This window comes from Crocodylus siamensis, chromosome 3 (genome assembly GCF_052110815.1).
Source record: "Crocodylus siamensis isolate JL-2025a chromosome 3, ASM5211081v1, whole genome shotgun sequence".
Classification (NCBI taxonomy): Eukaryota; Metazoa; Chordata; order Crocodylia; family Crocodylidae; genus Crocodylus; species Crocodylus siamensis.
The window spans coordinates 111,346,927-111,368,621 of NC_143397.1; the positions used below are offsets into that span (position 1 = coordinate 111,346,927).

Below are 21,695 nucleotides of genomic sequence, written 5' to 3' on the forward strand. Positions count from 1 at the left end.
AAATGGAATCTGGGTCAGCTGTTGAGACCTGCATCAGATGTGCCATGTTTGTGTTCCTCCCAGAGTCAGAAGCACTTCATCTGCACCATGTCTAAGTTGGTGTCTACCTGGAGGAGAAGATTCAAAGTTTGAAGCACAGGTTTCCTTGCTGCATTGCATTGGCAACCAAGAAGATGACTTGGACAAGAGATGCTGGAATGGGGAAGGCCAAAGGGCATTGTGGAGAAGTGGTGGCGTACATCTTCTCGAAGAAGGAGGGTCCCTAGAATTGAAATGCAGTGGATTGAATTCAGCAGCAGCTTTCAGGCACTCTGTGTTGGATCCGCTGAGGAAGTCAGAGGAGAGGACATCTGCAAGCATGGAGAGGACAAGGCATCAGCCTAGAGAGCAGGAAATGTGAGGCCCCAAGAACAGGGGCTTCTACAGAGAAGAGTGGTAGTGATTGGTGGATTGGTGACTTCCTTCTGTGGTGGACAGAGACTTCAATTTGTTGTCCAGATTTAGGGTCAAGGGAGGTGTGCTGTCTGTCTGGAGCCCAAATTCAGGACAACACAGAGGGTGTCTGTACGCATGCTTGGGGGGGCAGCTCTAATTAAAACGCCCACAGTGTCTTGTGTATTCAGTGTCCTGCATTTCAATGGTAGCAGGGGTACTTTAACTACATCTTATTTGACAATCCATTTTGAAATGTAGGGACACTGAATACATGAGATGCTGCAGCACACTGGGGTACTGTGTTAAGTTTTGGGCCCCCCACTACAGAAAGGATGTAGAGAAATTGGAGAGAGTCCAGCAGAGGGTGACAACAAATGTGAGGGGACATGACTTCTGAGGAAAGACTGGGAACTGGGCTTATTTTGTCTAGAAAAGAGGAGACTGAGAGAGGATTTAATAGCAGCCTTCAACTACTCGAAGAGTGGTTCCAGAGAGGATGGAAGTAAACTGTTCTCAGTGGTGGCAGATGACAGAAGAAAGACCAATGCTCTCAAGTTGCAGCAAGGTAAGTCATTAGGAAAAAAATTCTCAGTAGGAGGGTAGTAAAACACTGAAACAGGTTACCCAGAGAGGTGGTGGAAGCTCCATGCTTGGAAGATTTTAAGACCTGGCTAGACAAAACTTTGGCTGGGATGATCTAGCTGGGGATGATCCTGCTTTGAGCAGGGAATTGGACTAAATGACTTTCTGAGGTCCCTTCCAACCCTAATTTTCTATGGTTCAGTGAAAGCGCCAGAGCACCACAGGACTGCAAGTGGCACAAAAGGGAAGTGAGTAGATCAAAATGCAAAATATGTCTGATGCATGTGTACAAATGTGAGAAGATGGGGGAATAAATGAGTTGAGCTGGAAGTTGTGGCCCATGAAAAGAAATAGATTCTGATTGACATCGCAGAGACCTGGTGAGACAGCTCTTATGACTGGACTGTCAACATTGAAGGTTACGCTCTGTTTCAGAAAGACAAAGTAGGGAGAAAAACCAACACATACACTTGTTCCCTAGTTCAGGAGGAGGAAGACTGCACAACAGTATGCATTTGGGTGAAGAGGAAAGGTGAAAGATGCAGCACCAATACAATAGTGGGATTTGTTATAGGCTACCAAATCAGGAAGAGGTGGATGAGGCACTCTTCAAGCAGGTAACGAATTTATCCAAAAGCTATGGGATAGTACTAATGGGAGACTTCAATTGTCTGGATATCTAGAAGAGCAGTGCAGCCAAACATAACATGTCAAGCTGGTTCCTAATTTGTGTGGAGGACAACTTTTGGAGTGTCTGTTTTGCTTGGTCTTTGTACTTCCATAAAAATGTTTATGGATGTCTGTTTGCAACCTGAGATTGTAACGTTCTTGTGCATAGTTGGTGTCAGCATGATATGAAATGTTCACCCCATCTCTCATTAACAGTATTAACTTGAGAAACAGTCTTTAATGTGTACTGTAGTCCCAAGGTTAGTGACTTTTCATAACTTGTTTCTTCAAAAGAAGTCATTTTTAAAAAAAGTTCATTTCTCCACCTCTTATTTCTAAAACTAGCAATTCCCTTGTCTCTTGCTCTTTTAACTTGACAATTGCCAGTAGTTTTACTACTGAAAAGAACTTCTAATTATTTTACAAATGTGCACTTTTTTGTTCTGTGAACAAAAGGCCAACTAATACGTTACATATTATATATACACACACAATATATATTAAAATGAGTATTTTTAAGAGTGTTTTCATTAGTAGATGAATTGCTGTTGGAAACTGGAAAAAGAGTTAAAATTAGGTGGTGTCTTTTGCCTTTTTAGACCAGAAAAAAGATTAACACTTCCTCCACGGTTTCAGAAAGAACTTCAAGTGCATCTTTCAAGAAGGCCTTCTGTGGATTCAGATGGTATGTGTTCCTATAAAGAAGCTGTTCTTTTGCCTAGGTTTTCCATTATAGATTAATCATGTATCAGTAAGACAAACCAAGTTCATAGCTTTTGCTTTGTGTAAAGGCAACATAGCCTTGTTTTATTCATAATTTGTTTTATTCATTTATATAGATAATAGCCTGTTTAATTTATAACTTGTGAAAACAAGAAACATCTTAGAATGAAAGGCTTGCTCTGTTTAATATAGTTTGGGACACTGAGGATATGATTTTAAGCTGTGTTTTAGTACAATTATAGGAAATACTAAGATTTAATTCTGAAACCTAAAAAGTTAGTAACCTGTAGCACTACTCATCTACTAGGTTGCATAGATTTCCTGTATAAGTGTTTAATAACTGGCAGAAGCTTCCCAACTCTGTATTTTTTTTTGAGGACTGCCACTTCTACATTTGTAGACTTTTTGGGTTGGTGCCTGGCTATGAAATTCCTTTCTAAAAAGGTGGGAATAGTGATTAGAAAGACAAAAATTGGATACAATCATGGACTTAAACAACAGTATTCTACTTCTGTAATGAGGTACAACTAAAGTAACACTTCTAGCCTTACTCTGTTTTTAGCTTGTCTCAATGCACTCAGAGGGTATGTTCCCAGGAGCAGGAAAGGTATGTTTTCCCAGGGATAAATAGGAGTGGCACATATTGCTAATTGTCCTTGGGCATGCCACTGCACACATTCTCTGGCACATGGCAAACTGGTGGGGTAGGGGAGGCTGGAGCCAGCACCTGGGCTGGCCCCAGCAGCTTTACTTAAGGTGGTGGGGGCCTCTTGGGGCTGCAGTGGCAGCAATATGGGTGTGCAGAACATAGCTGTGGCCAGCCAGGCTCTAGTTTCATGTGGCACACACTGCAGCCATATACAGTTTTTTGGCACGATTGGGTTTTTTTTGTCTTTTTAACACTGGGATTTCCCAGTGAATGCATGCACATGCGGTTTATGCAGTTCGCAGCGCCACAGATAGGTTTGCAGTGCCTAAACCGCACATGCGTGTTTATGGGGATGTGCCTAGCCAGTCTTTAATTTACCATGAAAATGTAAATATTTCCTTGATATCATGTGGCATCATTTGAAGAAACAGTTCCCATATCCTTAGGGAAAGAAATGAGATTTTACTGGATCCAAACAAAGAACATACAGAAAGTGTGACTGAGTGATTTTTTTTTTCTTTGTATTTTTGGCCTTTAATTATTACAGCCTCACTTTTACACATACTGCAAAAGATTTAAACAGCTAAAGCACATTATCCCTAATTTCAAGATGGGACACTTTCAGGGCTAACTGCTTGAAAAGCCACCTCCTATATCCTCATCTTACTCTTTTTTTGCCCTGAAGTCTTCCCTTTCTGATAAATACAATAGGAAAATCAAGTCTTCTCTTCCTGATAAATACAGTAGGAAAATCAAGAGCTCTCAAGGATAACTGCTTAATATAAATTGCTTCTTCAGAATGTTGCAGCAAAGTAGGTTTAGGTAGGAAATCAGAAAAAACACCTTCACTGTTAGAGCAGTGATACAGTGGAATAGACTGCTTAGGGAAGTAGTGGAAGGTACTCGAGAAGAATACCTTGAACAAGCATTGATCAGGGATGATCTAGGACAGGGGTGGGGAAGATACAGCCTGTGGGCCAGATGTGGCCTGCCAGGCTATTCTATCCAGCCCATGGGGCCCCTAAAAAATTTAGAAAATTAATATATATCTGCCCCTGGCTTGCCAAAACTCAGTAAGCGGCCCTCCACCTGAAATAATTGCCCACCCCTGATCTAGGAGAAGCTTTTGCCTATGATCTGCTATGGGTGTTTCCCATGCTTCTGGGCTTTGTTGGTTGCCACATAGAGCCAGGAAGAATTTTTCTTTTTGTTACTGGGTGTTGGCTGTAACCAAGGCTGGGGATTTTGACTGGGGTATTGTCAGTGCTTCTACTTGCATTTCATCCCAGAAGTTCTTGACTATAGGTTGACCCTTTGCTCCTCTCTAAAGGGTACACTTGATTGCCATATTTGGCATCATGAAGAAATTTTCCTCCATGGCATGAACTGTGGGATTTTTTTACCTTCCTGTGTAGCGGGGGACGTGGCCCTCTCTTTTTGGTTCTCTCCAACACATTTTAACAATGCTTGCAGCAGCTGTTGTCCCCCTCAATTTACCTGTGACAGATTAGGGTGTTTGTCTTGTGGCTGTCAGGGTTGACCAGGGTAGTTTTACCAGTAGGTTAGCCAGTGGATAAGTACAGGATGGTTTGGATATAGATGATCCCACCTTCAATCCCTACTTTTTTCTGTGGGTCTAATACTTTGATATTGTTTCCTTTGCTTGGTTTGAGTACAGAATTCTTCTGCATGTAATTTGTAATATTTATAATCTGTGTTGGTGCCCATGTGATTAAATTTCTGTAAATCGGGTCAAATAGTGACTACTTTTTACTTTTCATATTTTACTCCCTTCTCATTGTGAATTTACCAACTTTTTGCAAAATAACATGTACCACCTTTTTATTCTCATTTTACAGACCATTTGAATGAACCTATTCAAGAAACACACAAAATCCCATCCAGTCTTCCTAATTCTAATGTAAATGAAGTTCAGAATCGTATTAGAGGAATTCTGACTAAATACAGCAATGGTATCTGGTTATCAAAGATACCACAGTTTTACAAGGAGATGTATGAGGAGGAACTTAATACAGATGTACTTAAACAACTTGAACATTGGCCTCATATTTGCATGGTAAGTCTTGTCTGCTTCATTTGAAAGCAGTTACTATATTTAAGAAAAACATTAAATATTCCATATAATGTTTGTTTGGACAAATATCCTCTTTGGTAGCTCTTACATTTTAACATTTCTTTTGAATTTGTTATCACATTTTCTGGCTGTCTGCATGCTGAGACACTTCAGGTCACAAAGTCCAGCAGGTTCAAAGATTGCACTTTACTGAGGCTTGCTGAAAGATGCTATGGGAAGGGGCAAAAAACTGGTTGAAAAGGCCCCAGAGTGGCAACTGGCTTCATGTTTTGGAGAACACAGGCAAGCTTAGCTTCTAGCCAGTAGAATGAACCCTGAAGCAGTGTTGAACCGGATTAAAAGGCTGCAGCAGCAGTATCGGCAACAGGCTTTACAGCAGCCATTCCAGCAAAGGATGCAAGAGGAACAGCAGCTTCAGTTGCTGCTGCTGGAATGAGTGAAATCTTGCCTGAAAGGGGGTGGGATGTCCCAGACTACTGCAGGGTGGCCACTTACAAAAATGAGGCTGGATGTTGAGCCTGAGCAGTGGTGACACATAGGGGGTGCACAGGGGTGCACATGTACCTCCTGAGAGCACCGGTGCACCCCCTGACTGGCTGCACTTGCTCCGTAGGTGATGGGCAGGGGGGGCACATGGGAGCACTGGTGCCCTGGCTGCAAGCACCGGCCAGAGAGTAGCACGCCATTGCGCTTCTGGAAGTGGCCGCAGCCACTGCCGTAAACAGCCATCTCACAATCGGCCATGGGGGGGGGCACACCCTCCCTCCCCCTCTGGGCAGGCATTGGGTGTCAGAGGGGGGTGCTACAGGAAATTTTAGTGTGGCTGCAGACCCCATAGCCCCACTCCCAGTGCCACTGCCACCCGGCCCAAGCACAACTTGGCCCAGCCCCTGCTGAGAAGAGCCTAGTGCAGCCCTGGCCCCAGCCTGCAGCTGCAGCCCGCCCTGCCCTGCACAGATCTGGGGACACATCCTGTATTCCCTTCCGGGGTGTGTGTAATGGTGAGAGCCACTCACCACACCTCCCAGATGAACCACAGCTCTGTCCCATGCCCTGTCCTGCCACGACTGAGCAATGCGTGCCCCAGACCCACTCCCTCCCTCACCACAGGGGCCTCTAACAGGGCCCCTCCCCCAATGTCCCTTCTCTCCCACCACAACAGACTTACCAGCTGGACGCAGCTCTTCAAGCTGCGTATCGGAAGTTGGATTGGTATTGGCTAATATGCCTCCTCAAAATCAGCTATCAGTGTTGGCCCCAAAAATCTCTATCAGTGCATCCCCACATGTAAGCCCTTGAAGGGAGGTCAGACACCTAGTCCTGGTTTATGGCCTTATGCCCCAAGATGACAGGGGTGAACTCAGCCAGCTCACACTCTGGAACCAGAGGCAGGTGATGATTACCATGGAGAGGCAGTAGTGGATTGGAGGCTAGGAGAGCCCTCAGCCTGTTTTCCATGGAGCCAGTGTAGGCATTGGTGCCAAGATTGCACCCTCGTTGGGCTATAGTTATCTCCATTCTGAGGTCCTGGAAGAATTTCCCAGGTGGATAGCATATGTACTCCCAAAAAGCAAAAGTTTGGTTGAAAAAAGGCCTGAGGTGGCAGCCTGCTACAAATGTGTTTCTAACTTTGTGTATATTCAGCTTCATGAACTAATTTAAAAATAAACAACTTGCTTAGCAACCATAGTGGAATAGTGAAATGGAGTAAAGGCCTGAACATTGAACAACAGATTTAACAAAGTCACTGGAAAGTCAAAGTTACCTTACTTGGAAAGGTAACCAAAAGAATAAAAGAATTTTAGCATTGTTACAGCAAATGTGTCTTGTGGTTCCCTTCCTTGACAGAGTATTTTCTGATTTGAAACATGCTTGCTATGCATTCTATTTTACTCTTACTTTCAGGGATTTTTTTATTGCCCTTGTTTTTCCCTTCCAGGTAATTTAGGCTTCCCACCTTTTTATATTCACTTTCTTTTTCTATGATTTATTCTCCTTTGCAAGAGAGGACAAGCTCAGAAAATACTTATTCTGATACTTTGCATTATGAAGATGTCAAAGGAACTGGCAGGATCCTGATAAATATGAAATACATGTAAACTACTTGCAGCACAGAAGTAGTCCTTGATGGTTGTGTCATGTATCTGTGGGTAGTCTTGTTCAGTCTCTGCATCAGTATAAAGTGGAGTAATCTCATCAAGATAATGTGCAGAGCAGACATGCCTTGACATCTTGTGCCACTTATTGTTCCGCAGGCTCTGGGAGGAGATCTTGGCTTCTGTTTGGGGCAGCCCTTCTAGGCCAGTTTCTAGGTCCTTACTACAAAGCCTTGCTTGGAAGGCTTATTGGGGGTCTGGAGATATTGTAGAATAGCTAAAGTTATATTTCACTTTTCCTCTATAGGGCTAGGGATAGACATTCAAAAAGCCTGAATTGATTCAATCTGTACAGGTTAGTCTAACCTGCCTAGGCTGAACCGATTTGTAACCATACAGGCATCCCCTCTGGACTGAGGAAATGCTGGCATGTGCCTGCAGTGGCTTAGGCTAGAAGACAGGAGGCACTAGAGCAGCTCTCCGTTCCCTTCTACACTGCTGAGCTGAGGGCACGGTGTGGCCAGGCCCCAGCAGAATGCTCTCATTGGGAAGGGGTCCCCCCTCGCTGCTCAGCGGTGAGCCCCAGGAAGTTGCACAGGATCTGTCAGTCATCAGCTAAACAAAAGTCTCTCATTAGTTCTAGCTCTTAGCTTTTTTCCAAGGAAGGAATGGAGGGACATTACCAGCTACCTGTTGATTAGCTTCAAAAAGCCCTAAGCAGACACTGTCCTGTATATCTGTCCTGTCTGCCTTACGCAGACACCTCTCAGCATTAGCTAGCATACCACATGCTGGCTACAGTCTGTGCTGTGGGAGAGAGGAGGGAGGGATCCCTGCTTGACCAGCACGGGGGAGGGGGAGAGGAAGCCAGGCAGACCCTGCTGTACTTGCAGTCTCTTCCAGAGCTCTAGCCAAGGACCAGAGGGGCAGGGCCAGCTCTGCTGTGGAGCTGAGAGCCCCACCCAAGGCTGCAAAGCCTCCGGGATGTTGGGGGGGTCTTTGGTTTAACTGAAACCAGGAAGGGGCCTGGGACAGACATTGCATAAACTAGTTTGATCCAAATCAGTTAAGTCTGATACTACATTCAGCCAGGTTTATCTCAAATCAGTTTCAGCCATTTTGAAACTGGTTTATGTGCACTGAATGTCTGTTCTGTTACAGGTTTTAAATCAGTTTCTGATCACTTATACCAGTTTATATGTAATGTCTGTCCCTAGCCTAGACGGTTACAATTATCTCTGCCACCCAAACCAATACTTCTGTGTCCTGATTCCTCTATATTGGGCACTGGTAACCTATGGCCTATAGGGGAGATCCAGCTCTTGAAGAGACTGGTTTCAACTTGCTACAGTTAGGGAATTGGCAGCATAGTCACAGCATCAGAGGGGGTACCCCCAGGGTCTTGTTAACTGCTGTATTCAGTTTAGTCTCTGCTGCAGCAGAGGTGGCACCCCAGGATCTTGGCAACTGCCACTTTTTGTATTTATTCCCCTCTCTGCCCTACACCCCTTGGTGATCAGCAGGTGCTACAGCCTGAGGTTGGAGCTGGATTGCAAACAGTAGCCTGTGGTGGCAAAAGGCTGCTAAACCTTGCTCTGTAACATCCAAGTCTTAATTATTTATTTGGTTCACAGGTGGAGCAAGGTGTAGTATATATGTAATAACCCTGCTTTTAACCAGAAAAAGAGGAAGTTGCTTCCTATTTGGCCTTTCATGGAGAAGCAATTTCCTTCTGAATGTCATCAAGTGATACCTTCAACAGGTGATAGAACTTCACCTGTCTAGGAAAAAACTCACTGTTTTTTAATATTCTAGACTCCAAAGAGGAAAATTATGCTTTCATCGATGATATGCTAGTGGATTGAGCTAGTAGTCCTATATAGTCCATTGTCAAGCTGAGTATCGAACCATGTTCCCTCTGATTTGCCTGGTATCTCCCTGCTATTCTGTAGTGTCTGAGCCTGTTCTGTAACTGACTTATAGCACTTGAGGTGCTTCTGTATATGTTTTGCAGCATCACCTTCCTCGCTGAAGTGAGGTGTCTGTTTTAAGGAACAGGGCTGACCTGATTTTGTTTGAGTTTATGGAAATGCAGACTCTCTTTTTGTTTGTTTTGTTTTTTTTCTGAATGATATGCAGTGCCCTCTCACTGATACTTTCAGCAAATCATTTTCAGTGGCACACTTAACACATCTCTCACAAAAGGAAAATGCAGTAAGAAGTGTGGTTTTTGTCCCCTGTGTTGGACTTCAAAGAGACTGAAAATGCTGTGGATCAAACCAGCAAACAGAGATGGATCCACGCAAGGAAAGGAAATGGGTACAGTGACAACTTTAGATGGATTGCCAGATACTTGTGCTTGGAGACTTGAGACAGTAACATCTACATGGCTTGTGTACAACCTGAGGAATTCTGCTCTGCTAAGGAGAGAAAATGCAGACTTAATTGATTGTGCCCATGCTCACTCTTACCACTGGCTTGAGACACAGCTGCTTACTGCCTGGCTTTAGTCTTCCAGAAAACATTTTCTTTTACTATCACAGTTAACTTTCTTCTAGTGTTAGTTAAGTTCTGGTTTATAATATTTTAGTTGGTTGCTGACTCCCTTCCATGTTTTCAAGTTTTGGACTTGGAATGATGTCCTCTAGATATTGCCACGCTTGGAATAGGGTCATGCTGGTGACAGATGGATATTTTGGAGTGCCTCTGCTATAAGGGAGATCCTGTGTCTCGGAAAATACTCGATCAGTCCTTCACCTCCCAAATCCACAAAGACAGAGAATCTAGGCTGCATTCCTATCTCCTAGATGAGGCTATGGGTGCAGCTTCAGAGCCAGGATCACAGATGTTCCCAGTATACCTTTGACTAGGTGGAGAGCACAAGCTTGGATTCTCTACCTTGCAGTATACTTATGCATGTTCCTGGACATCAGGAGACATTACTTTACAGTTAGGGCTGCCAGGCTCTGGAATGGGCAAGCTCCCAATGGTGCTCTCTCCTACCTTGGGGGTCTTCAAGAGGAAGCTGGACAGATATTTGGCTGGGTGATATGATCCTGGCACCCATTCCTGCCCAGGGCAGGGGGTTGGACCTGATGATCTGTTTAGGTCCCTTCTGACCCTAAATACTTTGATGCTATGAAAATGGGGAAACAAAGCCTCACTGGATGAAGTAGACAGAATTCAAGGGGTAAATCTTGCATAAAGCTACGCAGCTGGTGATCTTCCACTGAGACTTTGTGGCCCCATGCACTTCTCAAGCTTGGGTATGGTACAAAGTTTGGTACCAAAGCAGCATACTGGACTGGGTCCACATAAACAGGGGCATGCTTTTGCAGCAGCACAGATAGTAGCAGCACAGATCTTGTGCTGCAGTTCACACCCCTACCCATGTACTTCATAGTGGGAGACATTGTCCTGTTGCTTCATGTACTGCATGGGGTCTGGCTGAGCCACAGGGTGCCTCATTAGGGGCTAGCCAGCAGGCAGCCCCCATGCTGAGGCACCCTGTGCCCCGGACATCCGAGGAGCAGCATGTCTCTGCCCACTGGGCATACCGTCTCTGCCTGCCGCAGACTACCCCCCTCCCCTCTCCGGAGTGCATTGTGCCTCAAGATGGGGGAGCAGGCAGCCCTGGGCTGCCTTGGCATGCTTCAGCACAGAGGCTCCACAAGTCTGAGCATGGAAGCTGCATAGTGGAGCATGGGAGCAAAGAAGCTGGCTGGGGCAGTGTGCCTCAAGATGGGGGAGCAGCCAGCCTGTCCTATCCTGCAGCCAAGAGGCTGTGCCGCACTCATCCCCTGCCACCTGCACCATGTTTAAAAGGCTCGATGCAAGCAGGGAGTCCCTTCCCAGCCAAGTGGGGCAGGAGTTCCTGGCTCTTTCCCCAACCCCCCCAGTGCAGCCCACATGCACACAGCCCAGCCCTGACTATTTTATTTCAGTGAATTTATACTGCAATTAACTCCGATTTTGATTTTTCAATGGATCAAAGGGCCCCAAAACTATATGTTGCAGGGGGCCTCAAAAAATTGTGGGCTGGCCCTGCCCAGGGCTGCCTGCTTCCTCATTTCCACATGCCTCAGCATGGGGGCTCTGCCACTCCATGTGTTGGGTGGGGGCAGAGGTGGCTGGTTGGGGCACAGGGTGCCTCAGTGCAGGGGTAGCCAGCAGGCATTTCTGTGCTGGCCAAAGAAATGCAGCTTCATCATGGGACATGGTTCTACCAACTTTTTGCTCTGCAACACATACTTATTAGTGATGCCACTGGAAGCAAATGGTAGCCTTGTTTTGCTAGCACCCTCTATATTCCTCCATTTAATTGGATTCTGCTTCACTCCCAATGGGAGTTCTCACACAGTTTAATAAGTCCAAACACTGATAAAATTTGAAAGGATCTAAAATAGTCTTTCCTCATTCTAGCTGCTTCTGTTTCCAGTGTGTTTTCTGTTCACATGTACATATATCTTCCCTGATACCTTCTCCCTGAATTCCTGGCTTTCCTTTCCACATGAGCTGGTGTGCTCCACCTAATCAGTTTGTTGTAGGGTAGACGGTCTCTTTTCTGTGTATGGCATCTAGGCTCTTGAAAATGAGCTAACTTGCAACCCTGCAGCCACACGCCCTCCATCTTTAGACAGAAGTCTTTCTGGCAGGCTCTAAACTCTCTAAAAATGTACCATCACATTTCTTTGTCATTGGTGACATTGTAAAATTTACTGTTCATCCACTGAAGAGGGGATTGGGGATCCTTGGTATAATGTAAAGGTTAGTATCTGCAGAGGCAGTAGGTCACTAATGCATGGATTGCAGATGCACTACAACTACCTGCAGCTGCTCCGGGAAGGTTTTTAGGACCTTTCAATTGTGAATGTTGCGTTTTGCAGTTTCAGCTGAGAACAGATTCCGAAGCCTCCCTCAGGTCCAGGGCTAATGCCTTGCATGCTGCTCTCTGTTGTGGCTGGCAGCTAAATGGTATTACTGTATTTCCTTGCAAATAGTGCACACCCAGATTTTTGGAAATAAAGGTGTGGATTACTTGAAAAAAATAAGGCAGATAGATACTCTGTTTAGGCAGGTAGTATGTTTCATTTAGTGGATGCCAGCTGACTGTAACACTTGAGGAAATGAGATGGTATTAAATATTAATGCACAATAAATAGCTCAAGATTGAGGAGGTCTGGTTCTGTATATAAAATGTGTGACTTAGTGTTTGCTTACTAATTTGTATGTAATCCAAATATTTTTATCTGATTTGTCTTTTTTCTTTTTAAAGGTGGAAACAGCATGCACTAGTGGGCAAACAGATGTACTCCTTTACCCTGCTAAGAAAACAAAACATTTTATAAAGAGTGGTTTAGATCATGAAAGAAAATCTCAAAACGTTACTTCTTCAAAAGCAGACCCTTTGCTAAAACCAATTATGGAGATCAAATCTGCTTCACATAACAGTGACTTCAAACAGAAAGTTGCAGAAATTTTGCTTAAGTATTCCAGTGGTCTTTGGGCTAATGCACTTCCCAAGGTGTATGAAGATGCATACAAAGTAAAATTTCCTGAAGATATTTTGAATAATCTTGACTTACTATCTGATGTCTGTACTGTGGACCAAATATGTGACAACCCCAAAAAGGCTATCCTTTATGCTAAACCACCAAAGTCTGTTGATGAGAATCTGAATGTCACTGAAAATATCCACATACACAAAGATATTAAGGCAGTAGTGGAACAAGAGCACGCTCTGCTAATGGAAGAGGCGAAGCAACAGTGTCCAGAAAATTTAACTGTCCCTCCTTTAATTGTTCCAGCTGAAGCATCCCCATCTGTATTGATAGTAGAGCTGTACAACACTAATGAAGTTGTCATCAGGTAAGTTTTAATTCATAAGACTTTTTTTAAAAGGATTTCTTACTTTATTGTAGTCTACATTCTCACCCCTTGGATTGAATAGCGTACTTCAGGGGAGAGAAGTGAAAATTTCAGTGATAGATATATTATTAACTAACAGTAACACGGAATGCATTTTACTATATGCCTACTGAATGCATAGAAAGAGGGACTATATTTGTTAACCTTACATGCACATAAAATGGCTGTATAGGAAAAATCTAATGTTAAATTTTCTGTGACACTGGGAAAAATTTAAAAAAAAACCCATACTTGTTTTCCCAGCAGATGCACCTTGTCTGATTTAGGTACTTTATTGAAGTAGAGACGTGGGGCTGGAAGGTCATCAAGTCCAACACCCTGCTCAAGGCAAAATTGTATCTAAACTGTCATGCAAGTGTACAAACACTTAAAATTTTTTAAACTGGGCAGACAACGCTATTGCACAACCTCCAGTCACAACACCTGAAAACACCCATAGAAGCAGGGGGAGGAATTCCTTCCCAGCAACCAGGAAACGCAACATATAGGAGAACCAAACACCCTCTTATTTATCTTGCAGTCTGGGGCCTGCAACTGGAACTTGACTCATCATGCATCCTAACTGGAGACGCAGAGCTCCCCTTTCTATCATACTATCCCTTCAATAAACTAATTCTTACTCTTTAATTGTGTTTCATAATCAAGCTCATTGTGGAGCTAAGCTTCATTCTTTTGCTGCTGAACATGGTTCTCTCCTATATCCAACTGCTCTGGGCTGCAGAGCTCCTTGCTTGCGATATCCAAGTGATGCATTTGTCAGAGTCGTTGGACTTCCAACTGTTCCTCTTCACATCCCTCTACAGGTACTGCTACTCCCAAATCATCACTGACCTATGTCTATCCAGCTTCTTGACAATTTCTAATGAAGGGGATTCCACAGATTCCCTAGGCAGTCTACTCCACTGTTAGAACAGAGGCAGTGAATTTTTTTTTTTTTCCCTGATGTCCCATCTAAACCTTCTTTGCTGCGGCTGCAAGCCATTGCTTCACGTCCTATCCTCTTCAGTGAGAGATGTTCTTTCTCTTCTTTTTGGCAGGCCTTTGGATATTTGAAAATTGCTATTATGTTCACTCCCTCCTACTTTAATTACCACTTCCTGCAAACTAACCATGTGTATTGCTCTTAACCTTTCCTTATATGGTTTGCATTCTAAGCCCTTTTATTATTTTTTTTATTGCCCACCTTTGCACCCTTTCTCACTTCGCATCATTTTTAGCTGCACACAGTATTCTAGATGGGGATTAACCAGTACTGAGTAGTGCCATAATCATCTGTTGCTTCTACCTAATACTAATGTTGATACACCCCAAAACTGCATTAGCCTTTTTGCACCTGTATCACATTGCTGACTTTTGTTGAGTCTGATATCCATTAAGACCTCAAAATTAATTGCAGTTCCATCCAGCCAGTTGTCAGTCAAATGGTGGCAGTGATTATGGCCTTTTAAAAAAAATGGCCAGTGTAATCAAATATATTTTTCTAAGTGAGAAGATTTAAAGCAGTCAAGCCTTATGCATTCATTGCATCAATAAGAATGATGGGCCTAGTTTTTTTCTTTCCCCACAGGATCTTATTTGTCCTTGTCAGACTTGGGGAAAATGCCATATGCTTTTCTTTCTTCCTGTTCTAATCTGTAATACTGAGTGCCTTAACTGTTCATATAGAATGTAATTTTGAGATTTGCTTTCATAGATTTCATAGACATTAGGGCTGGAAGGGACCTCAGGAGATCGAGTCCAGCCCCCTGCCCAAAGGGCAGGAAGTCAGCTGGGGTCATAGGATCCCAGCAAGATAAGCATCCAATTTACTCTTGAAGGTGTTCAATGTAGGTGCTTGAACCACCTCCGCTGGCAGACTGTTCCAGACCTTGGGGGCTCGGACAGTAAAGAAATTCTTCCTTATGTCCAGCCTGAAACGGTCTTGCAGGAGTTTGTGACCGTTCGACCTCGTCATCCCTTGGGGCGCTCTGGTGAACATTTTTCAGTGTTAAACACCATCAGGTTCTTGTCCGCCGATTTGCTGAGCTTGTCCAGGTCAGCCTGGATCACCCCCCTATCTTCTGGCGTGGATGCTTTGCCCCAAAGTTTGGTGTCGTTGGTGAATTTGGCCAGTCCACTCCTGACTCCAATGTCCACATCATTAATGAAGATGTTGAACAGTATGGGTCCCAGGGCAGAGCCTTGAGGGACCCCACTGGTCACAGGGCACCACGATGAGTGACTGCCATCAATTACAACCCTCTGGGTCCGACCATGGAGCCAGTTTCCCAGCCAGCGGATTGTGGTGGAGCCAAGGCCACAACTGGCCAGTTTGGCCAAGGGGTGATCATGGGATACCAGATCAAAGGCTTTTTTGAAGTCAAGATATATGACATCAATCTCTTCTCCCTTGTCCAGGTGATAGGTCACCTGGTCACAGAAGGAAATGAGATTGGTCAAACAAGACCTACCCGCAACAAACCCGTGCTGGCTATCCCTTAGAATGTTAGCCTGGGCCAGTCCCTCAAGGATGGCCTCCTTAATAAACTTTTCTAAGATCTTCCCCAGGATAGAAGTCAGGCTAATGGGCCTGTAGTTAGCTGGATCCACTTTCCTCCCTTTCTTGAAGATCAGCACCACATTGGCCTTCTTCCAGTCTTCGGGCACTACACCAGAGCGCCAGAAGTTTTCAAAGATCCGTGCCAGGGGCTGGGCTATGACGCTCGCCAGCTCCTTGAGTACCCTGGGGTGCAGATTGTCAGGGCCGGCTGACTTGAAGGTATCCAGCTTCTCAAGGTGTTCCTTCACGAGGTCAGCATTTATGGAGGGTAGGGGATCCCCCTCACCCGGATCTCCCTGTCCCATAGCAGGCATGGGCGTCTCATGGGACTGATGAAAGACTGACGCAAAGTACCTATTTAATAGGTTGGCTTTTTCCTGGGCGTCAGTTGTCAGTTGCCCCATCTGGTTTAGCAAGGGTCCAACATTGCCCTTGCTTTTCCTCCAGCTCCCCACATATCTGAAAAAGGATTTTTTGTTGTCCTTGATGCTTGAAGCTAGTTGGAGTTCAGCTGCAGCCTTGGCTTTCCTGGTTTGCCCCCTGCAGGACTGGACCAGTGCAGAATAATTCTCCTTGGACCTCCATCCTTTGTAGGCTTTCCTTTTTAGCCTCAGGAGGTCTGCTAGGTCCCTGGAGAGCCAGGAGGGCTGCTGTGCCTTCTTGCTGCCTTTCCTCCATGTTGGAATAGACTTAGCTTGCGCACTGAGGATTGCTTCCTTGAGAAGCAACCACTCTTCTTGAACTCCCATCTCCCTGGGGTCACGGTCCCTGAGGGCCTGACCAACAAGCCTCTTGAGCTTGTTAAAGTCGGCTTTCCTGAAGTCAAGGACTTCTGTGTTGCTGACTGACTCGCCAGTTTTACGGTGGATGGTGAAGGTGATCAGCTCGTGGTCGCTGTCACCCAGCTTCCCATCGATCACTAGGTCGCCGATTAGGTCGTCCACCATAGCCAGTACCAGGTCAAGCAGTGCTTTGCCTCTCATTGGCCCATAGACTTCTTGAGTCAGGTAGAGGTCATCCACACATGATAGGAAGCTTTGCGACCGCTCGGATTTTGCTGAGTGATCTTCCCACGAGATGTCCAGGTAATTGAAGTCACCCATGACAACCAAGGTCCTGGAGCAAGCGGCCTCAGTCAGTTCCCGGGCGAACTCCTGGTCAAGCTCAGGACTTTGAGTGGGAGGTCTGTAGTAGACTCCCACCGTTGTGTCCCCTGTGCCGTATTCCCCACGAATTTTTACCCAGAGGGTCTCTAGCTGTCCATGCCAGTCGCCAACATCAGCTTGCAGGGACATGTAGCTTTCCTTCACATAGAGAGCTACACCCCCGCCCCTTTTGTCAACACAATCCCTCCTGTACAGGGTATAGCCCTCTATACCCGTGGTCCAGTCATGGGTGGAGTCCCACCAGGTCTCCGTTATCCCAATGACGTCATAATTCTTTGCACTGAGCAGGAGGACGAGCTCCTCCTGCTTGTTAACCAGGCTCCTGGCATTAGTGTACAGGCAGGCAAGTGTGCCCTTGGGGGCTCTTGCCTTCCCCACAGATTGTGCCAGGGCTGGGGCAGGGGTGGGCTCCCTTAAGTGCCTTGGTCTGCTGGCTTTGCAAGGGTTGCTCAGCAGGCCAGCAGTGGCAGTAGTCCCCCCATCCCCCAGCGGGCTTAGTTTAAAGCCCGGTGGAGCAGGTCAGCCAGCCTGGCTGAGAAGAGCCTCCTCCCCAGGGGAGAGAGGTGGAGGCCATCTCTTCCCAACAGCTCGCTGCCTCTCTAGCCAAAGAGCGGGCTGTGGTCATGGAAGCCAGAGCCTTCCCGATGACACAAAGCTGAATTTTAAAGTTCTTAAAATTGCTCTCAATATGGATTCTGACATGAAGAAATTCTGAATTACATTCAGAGACCTAATTCATTAAAAATGTATTCTGTGTGCATTGACCCTGGTATAGGGTTATTCTTCCAGTAACTGAGCTAAACCCTTTCTGAGACTTTATTTTTATACTAGCCAATTGCCTGTCAAGAATGACGGGAGAGAGGGCTGGGATGGAGTGCCACCACCTAACGCCCCATGCTGCTACTGTTCTGCCGCTTGCAGGGAGCGGGGTGGGGGAGCCACCACTGTCCAGTCTTCGGCACCACTTGCAGGGAGTGGGATGGGGGAACTGAGGCCAGTGCTGCTGACTTTGGCTCCCCCACCCTCTGTCCGGTCCTCAGCACGGCTTCGGAATCATGGCGGCGATCCCCCACACTTGAAGCACTCTGATTGGCTGAGCCAATCAGAATGCGAATAAAGCATTATGGACAGACAAACAAGACAGGCTTTTATAATATTAGAATAATATATTTTAAATAGTTTTAGCGTGAATTTCTTATTTGACACCATATTTTAGCTCCACCTCTATCTCTCACATTTTGCCAGTATCAAAATTGACATCGATATTTAAGATAGAAGACTTCCTGCACCATAAAAATCAGTAATGCCAAGTTTAGTTAAATAGGGTATGCACCTTTTTGCACAAATTAACTCCTGGAAATTGGAAGGGGGCACGTGTTAAACAACGTGATGCATGGAGCAGAGAGCCCAGTTTATGTAGGAGCCATTTCAGGGGACCTATAGATCTGTCCAACAGATTAAGACTTACCTTTTTGCTTTTTGTGGTGAATGATGCAGCTAGCTCTTAATTTTCTTTTTTTTTTCATAAATCTCCATGGCACTTGACAGAGAAAATCCATCTCTTGCCCAGCTGTAAAATGTGAAGGAAACTCAGGAACAGAAATTAAGCAATTGCTCAAGGGTTCAAAGCAAGCCAATAGTAATAGCAAGGGAAAAAAACATCTTCCATGTCTTAGCTCAGTGATCTTGTTGGTTATCATAGCAGTCTTTTGTCCAAAATTTCCTTCTTTTTCTTCAAAGGGTGAATCCTAAGGTTTAGATTATTGGCAGTAGAAATGGTACTTCAGACTTCATCTCGTCTGTCTCATAAGTCAATGAAATATGTTAACTGTGATTGGAGATTAAAGTGTCTTTCTCCTGCAACTTCTGTTGATTGGACTTCATTGATGCTGTTGGAAAGGAGTTGGACATTCTGGGTGACTAGGCCATGCTTGGAAATGGTGCAGTATATTTCCTTTATAGAGTTCCATGTGCCTTCTGGGGAAGTTCATTAATTTTTTTCAGAGTTAAATTGTCTTTTGCCTGAATTTCAGGTCTCTGCTATGGGAAGAAAGAAGTGCTTCAATAACTGCCCTCATGGGGGAAGAATGATTGTAGTTCATGTCCCCACTGGCATGATTGCAGTTTTTTTCTGTTTTCTGTATTTATTCATGAGTTATGCAAGATAGACTCAAGAGGATAAGATGATGCTGGTTGCAGCACTGTCCGTAACATTCAGTATTACTTATTTCCATGGATAACATTGGTGTTTCTCCTGCTCTCAGTTGAGACTGGTGTTTGGATGGTATCTTTCCAGCAGAAATGTAATCAGGTTAAAACTGGATTTTAACTAGTGTGATAGGTTAGTTGAAGCTGCTCAGTTTTGGATTGTTAGAAATAGTGTGTGGGAGAATCATTTTGAGAGCAGAATGCAAGTGAGATGCTTAATCGAGCATTTTAACTTGCTTGAGGGTGTTGCTCAATCTCTGGCCCGCAGGCCAAATACAGTCCACAGAGCTTTGGAATCCTGCCCATGAGGCTCCCCCTGGGGTCAGGATATTTGGCTGCGGGGGATACATTGGCCATTAATACAGCTACCCTTTTCCACCCATCAGATTTACAAACCTCAAGCCCTGCGTGGCTGGTCGCAGCCCAGCCACACTTCCTTCCCCCTGCAGAGCCAGGTTACGCCCCCTCGCTCCTCATCTGGGTTGGAGCTGGGCCATACCCCCTTTTCCGGTGAGGCCTACATGGCCAGATGGTGCCCGCCAAGCCTGCCCCAGGCACTGGATCAGGACCACCAGCTGGATCTGGCCTATGGAAAGACAGAGCACTGCCCATCTGACCTGCAGGTGAAAGGCTGAGCACTACTGTGTTAGATAGGCTAGTCAACCATCAGTTTTCTTTGATAATCAAAGTCAGACTTGATTCTAAATTTCCAGAAACAGCTGGTTTCTGTAGACTTTTGTATGTAGCTGATGCAAAAATGCTGCGGTTCGTTTCTCGGGAGGCGAAGAACTTTCAGACACACTCTATTAGCAAGACAAAAGGTATATTTGCAAATAGGGTCAGAGCGAAGACAAAAGACCACACTCTGCCCCCGAGGGAAACTTCTCAGTGGGCTTTATCCCCTCTCTCCTGGGTACGCGTGCAAAAGCAGGAACTCTTACAACTCATTTTCGGTTCATACAAACATATATGAAATGACGTCACGTCATCCGTCGTATGTGTATTATAATTAACTACTTAAGTATGCGAGGCGGATAGGCTTATATGCGTTAGCTAATTACGCATGCTTAGAAAGCTCTTTAGGTTGTTAAAAGTTCAAACCCTTTCTCTGTCAAGGACACGATCATTAAAAATTGCAATTACTCTCATCTGCATGAGAAAACTAAGGAGTATATGCTTTACTGTAACAAAGAGTAAATTTGCAAAACAAAGAGAGTGATACCTTAATACTAAGAGCCCTTGGTAGTTTCTCCTCCATCCCCTCCTCCCACCAGGGAGAGCTGCCAGCTGTGCTGTTCTAACAACACTATTCATAATGCATTTTTAATAATATTTCTAACATAGCTGTGTTCTGGTTCATAAAGTTTATATTCAGTTCTTTACTTCAGTGAACACTTTACCACCCCTTACATATTTCTGTTTTTGACAAAGGAAAGTTCAGGTACTAAAGTGACTATCTACCTACATAAATACACTTTTATTTTGTTTTTGTATCTATTGAACTTTTCTGTTCCTACACTAACACATTTGGTGGATTTCCTTCTTCCTCCCTTCTTCCCATGGAAAAAAACTTAGGTATGTGGGAAAAGACTATTCTGCTGCTCAGGAACTGATGGAAGATGAGATGAAAGAATTTTATAGTCAGAATCCACCAGCATTACTAATACAGTCTGTAAGTCCAGGACAGCTTGTTGCTGCACATGCTGAAGAAGATGCCTGGTTGCGTGCTCAGATAATTGCAGTTGAAGACAACAGAATGAAGGCAAGCATACTTATGTTTTGGCACTCTACTAAAGACACAAAACATGAGGAGACAACCCCTTATAACAACAAACTGCTTCTGCTCTTAATTGCATAAAACACTAAGTGATTTTAAAGATGACTTCTCTCCAACTAAAGAAAATGGGATTGTCAGCATTTTTCCGTTCCTGAATGTAGTTTGAGTGTTCTGTGGTGCTCTGCATTTTAATTGTTCTGCTAAACTAATAAATGCACCTTCAACATGCTTCTGGGGCTTGGAAGCACTATCTCAGTCTTACAGTTTGGGTTGCAAATGCCAGTATTTAGAATGCTGATCTCTTGCTTCCAGTTATGGTACTATTGCTTTTTCCTTCCTGTTTGGCAATTTAACACTGGTGAGCTCACGCTTACATGCACCTTTTATTCAGATTGGGTAGTCTTGCTACTACCTTCTGCATTCTGGTCTATAACCCATTTCAAGATGTGTGTTTAAATTCCTTATGCTATTGGAACTTCACTTTGTCCCTTGTTCTGTAGAACCAAACAGATGCATTTTTTCCTGGCTCTGGTTGCAAAGGACTAGAACAGGGATCAGCAACCTTTGTCATGCCACCCCAGCCAGCCAGGCTGTGAGCAGCTGCAGCTGGCCATGGAGCCTGTGCTGTTCACAGCAGGCAGCCAGGAGGCAGCAAGTGCTGCTGCAAGCAGCCTCAGCTCCATGGCAGGTAGCAGCTGCCCAGAGTTCAGGCTGGCTGCAGTCAGGAGGGTACAAACAGCTGCACAGGGCTCCACATCCCTGGCACCGGCTCTGTGGCTGCACATAGGCCTCTGGGCACATGGCACTACAGAACCTAGGGCAGCTGTT

The 21,695-nt window shown here is 44.9% G+C and overlaps 1 protein-coding gene across 2 annotated transcripts in view; it reads left to right on the forward strand.

Annotated features, from left to right (window-relative positions):
* Nucleotides 1-21,695, forward strand: part of TDRD7 (tudor domain containing 7) — a 104,499-nt gene that overhangs the window by 49,538 nt on the left and 33,266 nt on the right. For both annotated transcript variants that reach the window (XM_090038982.1, XM_090038983.1), the window contains exons 5-8: nucleotides 2,286-2,371; nucleotides 4,918-5,135; nucleotides 12,525-13,117; nucleotides 20,666-20,852. In XM_090038982.1, coding sequence (XP_089895108.1) covers nucleotides 2,286-2,371; nucleotides 4,918-5,135; nucleotides 12,525-13,117; nucleotides 20,666-20,852 — 1,084 coding nt within the window. The remainder of the gene's footprint in view (nucleotides 1-2,285; nucleotides 2,372-4,917; nucleotides 5,136-12,524; nucleotides 13,118-20,665; nucleotides 20,853-21,695) is intronic.